Source organism: Puntigrus tetrazona, chromosome 19, assembly GCF_018831695.1.
Source record: "Puntigrus tetrazona isolate hp1 chromosome 19, ASM1883169v1, whole genome shotgun sequence".
Taxonomy (NCBI): domain Eukaryota; kingdom Metazoa; phylum Chordata; class Actinopteri; order Cypriniformes; family Cyprinidae; genus Puntigrus; species Puntigrus tetrazona.
In genome coordinates, this window is record NC_056717.1 from 11,763,757 (window position 1) to 11,773,010 (window position 9,254).

At 37.4% G+C, this 9,254-nt stretch overlaps 1 protein-coding gene across 1 annotated transcript; it reads left to right on the plus strand.

The window, feature by feature from the left end:
- The first annotated feature begins 1,117 nt into the window (after positions 1 to 1,117).
- On the plus strand, positions 1,118 to 8,318 carry LOC122323759 (collagen alpha-1(XVIII) chain-like). The gene is made up of 26 exons (XM_043217856.1): positions 1,118 to 1,276; positions 1,355 to 1,423; positions 1,502 to 1,528; positions 1,625 to 1,723; positions 1,826 to 1,861; positions 1,951 to 2,040; positions 2,123 to 2,152; positions 2,282 to 2,317; positions 2,407 to 2,466; positions 2,546 to 2,623; positions 3,240 to 3,275; positions 3,374 to 3,427; positions 3,525 to 3,596; positions 3,704 to 3,769; positions 3,907 to 3,937; positions 4,318 to 4,362; positions 4,566 to 4,600; positions 4,679 to 4,801; positions 4,888 to 5,041; positions 5,130 to 5,194; positions 5,302 to 5,430; positions 6,196 to 6,228; positions 6,366 to 6,689; positions 6,775 to 6,972; positions 7,468 to 7,583; positions 8,020 to 8,318. The coding sequence occupies exons 1-26, from the start codon at positions 1,214 to 1,216 to the stop codon at positions 8,231 to 8,233; spliced, it is 2,283 nt and encodes a 760-aa protein (XP_043073791.1). The 5' UTR covers positions 1,118 to 1,213; the 3' UTR covers positions 8,234 to 8,318.
- Positions 8,319 to 9,254: the final 936 nt, after the last annotated feature.

Genomic DNA, 9,254 nt, shown 5'->3' on the forward strand with positions numbered 1-9,254 from the left:
AAAACAACATATATATATATATATATAATAGTTTTGTGGATCAGGATTTTATATAAGTGAGATTGCACTGTACAAAATCACAAATACAAACCTGTCAATTTTTTTAGCTGTGTCAGTTTTACCTGTGCGTTTTTTAGACTTTCAAATGTTTTTTTTTTCCTCACATTAAAACTTATTTGATTGAGCTATTTTCAGTTATCTCTTATGTAGAGATGTTTTAATCTTTTTCAAAGAACCAGACATTTAGTCTTAAACCATGACAACCTATTAATAAATGTTTGGGGTTTTTTTAATAATAAAAATACATTGCAATCATAAAAATACACATGGCAATCTAAAATAATCGTAAACCATTTTAGTGTCTACAATACTTTATGACAATTAATTAGATGTTGGTGTTCTTTGTTACCAAGCAGACGGAATTCCTAAAATTTATGTTTTCGTTAAGATAAATATTATTTCATGCCAGATTTTTTTTTATTGTGCACTGTTTTCAATCAAACTGTAACTTTGCCAAAGAAAGAATAAAAAGAAGTCGTTTTAATCCAGAACTCTTGAAAATGTCATTTCCGCCATGGTCATTTCCACGCCAGATTGCTTTCACACACAGTGCATACTTTGAAATGTAGTGGAAATGACATTGTAGAGTAGTTGTTCATAATCAGAAGTGCCCATTGTTGAAGAAAAATTGAAGAATAACATTGCTTTATTGTGTCACGCCTAGTTAGGACACAGTGTGGAAAGCTGTTTCAGAAAACAGCTTTTTCTGAAACAGTCAAACCCACTCAAGGTTCTTTTATGTTTCTGTCTCTGTAGCAAAACTCCTACTTTCCCAGCTATCTCTATGATCTTCTCTCCTACTCTACCTCATCCTTCTCCTCTAAAGCTGCAGGGTGGCAGGTAGCAGGTCTTGAGTGTGTCAATCGATTTTCTTCACAAACATCTCAACTTTCTACTCTACAGTTCTAATACATGAATTGTAACATTACATTACTATACTCATATTAGTGTGAACTCTTTGTGACATTGCTTTGTTGATGCATTCTATGAAAGTGCAAAGTAACATGCTGTGCTCTTGGTGTCTTAAAAGCTAATTATCTAGTAGTCACCTTTTTCATTAATTTCTTTCTCCTTGTCTTTAAAGGGTGCCAAAGGTTCATCTGGTGCCGCTGGCCTTCCTGGAGAGGGTGGACTTGCTGGTCTTCCAGGACCAATGGGACCTGTTGGACCTCCAGGACCCCCTGGTCCTCCTGGCCCAAGCTATCATGTTGGTTTTGTAAGTAGAGTCTATCATACTCAGCGTCTCACAGTCTTTAGGAACAATGCAGAAATATTGAGTTCTGTGTATGTTCAGGATGATATGGAGGGCTCTGGCGTTCACTTCAGTTCAGTCCCTGGAGTAAGAGGACCGATAGGAATCCAGGTTTGTTTTTCTATTGTACTTTTATTTACCATTGTTTGTATGTAGCAGTTTATTTACTGCAATCCTATTTGATTTCAGGGACCTCCTGGTGCCCCAGGACCACAAGTAAGACTTTATTTATTTGTTCAAATAAAATTTCTATCCTAAATATATTAACTTTAGATCATACCTTTTTAAATTTATTTATATCTTGTTCCTCAGGGTAAACCTGGCTTACAAGGATTTCCTGGTGAGAAAGGCAGTGAGGGAGCTCAGGGAAAAGATGGCCAGCCTGGTTTGGACGGCTTCCCTGGACCACAGGTGCGTTTCGTTTTAATAAAACTCCTAATTGCAAATTTATTAAACAGCCACTCTGATGTGCAGTACTTCAGGCTGATTTCGGTGTTTTGCATTTTCCTGCAGGGACCAAGGGGCGACAAGGGAGACCGAGGTGATAGGGTGAGCTTACTTTTGGTCTGAAGTGGTTTAGTGACTTTGAATTTGTAAATTACTTACTTAATCATTGTTAAATGTGATCATTTGTTTAGGGTGAACCTGGTCGAGATGGAAGTGGACTCCCAGGTCCACCCGGCCCCCCCGGACAACCTGGACAAATTATTTATCGTTATTCTGAAAATGTAAGTCTTCACATTTACAGCATGTTGCTTTTTGCCGATAATGATTCATGTTTTAATTTAAACTGTTTCACTTTTTTTACAGTATGATGAAACTGGAAGACCAGGTCCTCAGGTGTGAAAATGTTTCTTCTGGTAGTTTATTGTTAATATGATAGATGGCATTAGGATACCTTATGTCTTGTTGGCATTGAAATACAGACTAGATGTTGTAATATGTATATATTATTTATATTATTTTCAGGGAGGGGGTGGTCTTCCTGGTCAAGCAGGCTTTCCAGTAAGTACTGCATTGCATATATATAAACTTTGTAGTGAGAATTATGTATCTTCTAATCAATCTTATGCACAATCTACTTCACCATACAGGGCCCAGTGGGACCAAAGGGTGACAGAGGAGAACCTGGCTCACCAGGCTATGGCATTAAGGTTTGTAAGCAAAAACCAATACATAAATCCTAAAATGAAGTGCTTGAGTTCACTACTGCAAAAATTACTTTGTTTGTAGGGTGAGAAAGGAGAACCCGGAGTAATTCTTGGACCTGATGGAAACCCACTCTTCCTTGGTGGACTGACAGGCCAAAAGGTTTGTTTTGTTTTTTGTTTGAAAATGAATTGTATATCCTGATTTTAAACCAAATACTTTTGACTGATTTTAAAATATGGGCTAGGAAAGGAATCATTGCTTACTGTTCAATCATACATAAAGGACAAATATTAGACTTTAATTCTCTGAAAGAAAAATGTTATTTAGACTCCAAAGATTTTTACAGATATCTTAGACATTTCAGTCAGAAAATTAAAAAAGGGATCAATGGAGATCCAAATAGGAGTGCTCTAGATAAAATATTATTTTTTGCTTGCAAGGCTGAACCAACCACCATCTCAACTGAGGATTGGGAAAATATATGTAAACAACAATTGGCAACTTCTTGGTCTTCATATTGGAGAGAAATTTTCACATATTTTGGGGATGTCCTAATATCAGATGTTTATTATTTTTGATATTACTATATGTTTCTATCATAGATGCAGGTACAAACCTAATCCGCCACAAATACTGTTTTTTTCTGTATGAATAACCAAAAATATACTACCTACTGACTTAACTAAAATTCAAAAATTTGAAAAAAAGCTAAAGATTAAATAGGTGTACAAACATTTTAGTACTGTAGATCAAAATATTTTTTTTCTCTCTGTAGGGTGAGAGAGGGCTTGCTGGACCAGTCGGACCTTCTGTATGTTTGTATTTGTATTTTCTTTAAGTTTGAAGTAAACACTATTGTATATTTGAAACATCCTGAGCAACATCTAAATCGCACCTTATTTTATTCAGGGTCCAGCTGGACCTTCTGGTTTGAAAGGTGAATTTGGAATGCCAGGCAGACCCGTAAGTTTCTCAGCTTTCATCAACAAAAAATACTCCATGACAGACAACAACATATTTAACTGACTGTGCACTTAATAAATTCATTTTCTGGTTGTAGGGCCGTCCAGGTGTGAACGGATACAAAGGAGAGAAGGGAGAACCAGGGTCAGGCTCTGAATATGGCTACCAAGTCAGTACACCACAAGCTCTTCAATTTGAAAATAAATCTAGTTTGTTCCTTTGTTGATTGTTATATAGATAGCTTTTCCCTCATAAGCTATTTTGGGTCTTTTCAAGGGTCCTCCTGGTCCCCCAGGACCCCCTGGTCCCCCTGGACCTGCTGTGCCCTTGGACAGATTTGGTGTAAGTTCCTTTTGTGTCAAATAAGCTGTAATTCATGCATGAAATGTTGCAAAATGAGCTCCATAGGCTGGCTATGTTGAATTGAAGTGTTCATGATTGCAACAGCAATATTCTTCAATTTTCTTTTTCCATTTCAGAGATATGAAGATTATTCGAGGCACTATCCAGGTAGGTTGTTACAGTCATTCGTCTCACAGCAGCTGATCAAACGATATTTTCTCACAAGGTCCATAAAGTCAACGTGAAATCAAAATGTACTCTTATTTACATTGTTAAAGTACATTTGTGATATTACTGTACATGATTTGACTGCAAATGGTTTCTAAAACAAATCTGCTTTCATACTGCTGATGTAATGAATTTTGCTTTTGTAATGAATGAAGCATTTCCCAATGGATAAAATCAAGCCCCAACCTACATTTTGTACCCTAAAAACTAAAAAAATTCACTTAAAGGAGAAAAATGGATTGAGAACAGCATCTCATATTGATTTGAACAGAAATTTAATAATAATATATTTGACAACTTTGTTGTTTTGTTTTCTTAAGCTACGAAAGGAGAGAAAGGAGACCAGGGAGCTCCTGGTGTTCCAGGTAAAATTTACCACTGTTGCTATTTGTAGACATTCGGGGTCAATAGGAGCTGGGAATAACAAGGCTGTCTCTGCCTCTGGAAATGTTAGCGACTCTCTAGCTAAAGTACCCTGACTCACTAGCTTGACATCACTATGAAATCACTGTAAAAGATATTGTGCTGTTTAATGTATTTAACGCAATATCCTCTCATTTTCCCACAGGTTTTTCCTCTAACTTTGATATATACGCCCTAAAGGTATGTCATTCTCTAAACGAAAGTAATGATGAAGCATTATGATTTATCCATTGGAAAACATGGCATCTGTTTCGTCAGAATGAGATGAAGGGGGAGCGTGGTGAGTCTGGTGTTAAAGGAGAGAAAGGAGAGCCAGGAGGTGGATTTTATGACCCTCGTTTTGGAGCTGTACAAGGACCACCAGGAAACCCTGGACCTACCGTAAGTACTATGGGGTATTTTTAGACACAATGTAAATAGAGTACTTACCTATATATGGATGGCCTCATCAAAGAGATCTTTTCCAGGGACCTAAAGGAGATTCAATCAGAGGTCCCCCTGGACCGCAGGGCCCACCAGGACAACCTGGAGTTGGTTATGATGGTCGTCCAGGAAACCCAGGACCTCCTGGACCGCCTGGTCCTCCAGGGTCACCGTCATTGCCAGGAGCCTATAGACCACGTAAGAAAAAATGAGTGCGGTTAATAAACAGAATATTTTTGAGGAACTTAAATAACAGACCATGTTGTATGATTTTTGATTGTTTTAGCACTCAGTATTCCCGGACCTCCAGGTCCCCCCGGCCCACCAGGAATTCCTGGCACTGGATCTGGGGTGAGTGTGGGACACTGATGAAAGAAACCACTAACATCGCATATATATGATTACACACTTGATACTTTATACTTTAATCATACCTATGGTTTTAAATGTGCCAGCAGGTGACTTTCTTGAGGTCTTATGATATAATGATAGCCACAGCACGCAGTCAGAATGAAGGTGCTTTGATTTACATTTTGGACAGAAATGACCTCTACCTCAAAGTTCGGAATGGAGTCAGACAAGTGATGGTATTGTGTTCATTTTTATTCACGCCTTTTCATTTATTGCAAAAAAAAAAATGTATAAATGTAATGTCATACATAAAATTACTTTGATAATCATTTTTAATGATCATTTATATTTATAAAAAAGTTATTGTTAAACTTATCTTTAAGTGCCAAATCTGAGTTAATGTTGTTGTATAACCAACATACAGATTTTGTTTTTATGTGACAAGTAAACCATAAAACATGAAATGATATTTAAGTCATAATCATAAATATTGTGACTGTCAGGGTCAGTAACTTCATTTAAAAATGGCATGGCAGGATTTGTTCTGTTTCTCAGATGAGATAACCCTGCCAAAACCTGATCATATTTAATAATTGTAAATGAAAAAATTAGCTTGAAGACGTTTTGGAAAATAAAAAGATCATTCTGTCATTTTATTTGGAAAGTAGTTATTTAAGCACTCAAATGCACACCAGGTGTTATAAAATGTTATCACTGTTTTAAATTGGTCACACCACTTGCCATTGTTAGAGCCTTTAAATCAAAATTATACTATGATAATATTAAATAACAATGTTGTTTTCAGATATAGAATGCACAGCATCATGAATGCACATATTTCTAGGAACATGGTGTTTTAAACTAGATTTTTTTCATCATTTTATGCCTTCTTATTTGTCATTACATTTATGCATTATTTATCAAAACATTACAGTGTAAGGATTTACTCTTTTTTTTAACATGTCTTCTCAAATTTTAACACAGTTTCCTTTTATTTGCAGCTTGGAGATTATAAACCCTTATATGGAGAGCTGGTAAGCAGTGCAAATAAAGCTCTTTTTTATGCTTTAGCATTCAAATAAGCACCCACAGTTTAATCAAAGGAGGTTGGAATTAGTGGATGTGCATATCAATTCCTGAAGGTATGACTAGCTTTTTGGCTCTTCCTCAGGACAATGAAGTGGCAGCGGTCCAGCCGCCCCCTGTTGTTCACTATTCCCAAGACCACACAGCTAACAATGGAGCAGAGCAGATTTCTCCACCGCTGCCGCCGATCGAATTTCCAAGGAGGGAGCCAGAGAACAGAAACCCCAGTCCACCTGACTCCCGTTACCCTGACCCACGATACCCACCCTATACTGATAACAGGTACACTGATCCTGTACAACCACACAGATACCCCGTACAACCAGAGAGGAACCCCATCACTCCAGCCCGCCGTCCCAGCCCCCCTGTCGGTCAACCAGAAGGCCACGTCCACACTTCTGGACCAGGGGTTAGTTTAGTCAACTTCATCGCAACATTCACACCGGCCCTCTGTGTTTATTTCCTTTTTGACGCCATTTTCATTTTCTGTACAGCTACATCTTATTGCCCTGAATTCTCCACAAGTGGGCAACATGAGAGGCATTCGTGGGGCAGACTTCCTGTGCTTCCAGCAGGCTCGGGCTGTGGGCCTGAAGGGAACGTTCAGGGCCTTCCTGTCATCCAAACTTCAGGATCTCTACAGTATAGTTCGCAAATCTGACAGAGAGACATTACCAATTGTTAACCTCAAGGTGTGTAGCAGGGCTGTTTTTGTTTTTGTATTAATTAAATACTACTATAATATAAGATTTAAAATATGTCCTCGAATTTGAAGTTTGAAAGTTTTTAAGTACGTCAATACATATATATTTTAATTATTCTTTTTTTATAGTTTTAGTTTGAGTAAACAAATAATATGCCTGTTGTGTATTACATTACCTATACAGATATTAATTCAAGGTTATTAAAGTAATAAATAACAATTTTAGGGACTAAATTAGGATGTTGTCTTCGGTTTTGATCATGCGGTCAAGTTGAAATGTATAATTCTTAAATATATTTCAATGCTTTTTGAATGGTTCCAAACTCATGCAATTTGTTCTCTGTTATCTTCCCTAAAACAAAGGATACTGCACTGTTTTTTTTTCCATTAGATTTTTTTGATAACTTTGACAATTCTTCAATACCAAACATACCCAGTGAGCTCACTAGATAATCTTGAATGTTTCTTATCTTTTCTCCTGCAGGATCAAGTCCTTTTCAGAAGCTGGGAGTCTCTCTTCAGTGACTCAGAGAGCAGGATGAAGGACAGTGCTCCTATCTACTCGTTTGATGGCAGAGATGTCCTGCGGGACAGTGCCTGGTGAGCGCCAGTGACTTTGGCTGATCCTGTGAACCCTTCAAACAGAGCCCTCAGCAGAGTGTCCTGTCACTTTTCATTTTCCTTTAAAAGTACTGGAGCTACAGATGAATGCAATATAAAATCTATCTATCTATCTATCTATCTATCTATCTATCTATCTGTCTGTCTGTCTGTCTGTCTATCTATCTAACTTTGTCTATTATTCTATCTTTAAGGCGATTCTTTCGCTCTATTCTAAATCTTTAAACAATTGACTGGACTCATTGTAGCTGTCTGGTACCTTGTAAACAAAATTATGGATTATGGATTAAAAACCTGTCCATCCTCATCCCACAGTCATGCAATCCAATTTTGAAAAGGTGTTCCTGGTTTCGAATGCAGTCCGAGGCTACTTTATGCCGCCTAAAATGACAACTTTTCTTCCTCTATCCTTTAGGCCAGAGAAGATGATCTGGCATGGGTCCAATGGCAGGGGTCACAGACAGACGGATAACTACTGTGAGACGTGGAGGGCCGGAGACCGTGCGGTGACGGGCTTGGCCTCGTCTCTGCAGGCTGGCCAACTCCTCCAGCAGACTTCCAGCAGCTGCTCCAGTTCCTACATCGTGCTGTGCATCGAGAACAGCTACATGACACAATCCAAGAAATAAAGCCGTCCTAAAGAGCCTTTGAACACTCGACACAACTGTTTATACAGGCCCAGTTTCACTCCAGTAGATGCCTGTACCTAACGAATGGAGAAAAAAAAGAAAATGATAAAAAATATTAAAAAGAACTGAGTCTGCCTTAAGGAGAATTTGCCAGTCATCTGTTCCCTCACCGTAACGCCAAAGAGGCAGGTTGAACGTGGAGGTGTTTGCTCTCTCTCAGGGCATTGGCACATATTTTTCAGGGGGTTAAACCGGAGAAGTGAGGCCAACTGAGGCAGTGTTTTTAACTGTATCCATATAAAATTTTGTATATGAATTGTTTGTCATTTGTGTTGTTGTTGTTGTTTTTTTTTTTTTTGAAGATGTCTTAATTGGTATATTTAACCAATTTTAGCTATATTTTTTGTGTTACTTTTTTCCCTTGTCCATTTCCATTTATATCCAAGGTTTGTTGGATATCGAGGAGCAAACCTGACACCTTAGTTTTAGAATTTAAAAAGAGAAAATATTTATTTTGCAATAAAGAGAGCTAAAATATGATTTAAAACCGTAAACCATACTTTTTTCTATTTTAGTGAGCACTTTTTAATACCTTTACATACAGATAAAAGTGCAAAACTGAAATAGTTAACTGTACCCAATCTCCTGAAAAAGCTCAAGTGGGCAAAAAGAAGATGCTTTGAATAATTCAAAATTTATTGTTCAAAAGGTTTTTGTACGAAACAAAAAAATATTTTAAATACTTCTCTTGCATTTATGGGATCACTGCGTGTTTTTTCTATTGTGATTAATGTGAAATTTCATATGGACATTCTTCTTAGTGTCATTGTTTTGCACTTCTGGTTGATTCCAGAAGTTTTGATAAAGCAAAGTGAATGATTTAAGTATAGACGGGAAGCTGCAAGATTTTTGTAACAAATATTAATGTAAAAAATTCTGTTACTCAAAAATAGCGGTTACATGTCCTATAAATCATTGGACATTTCGGAGGCTTTGCTCGCATTTGGTGCTTTTCACTGAT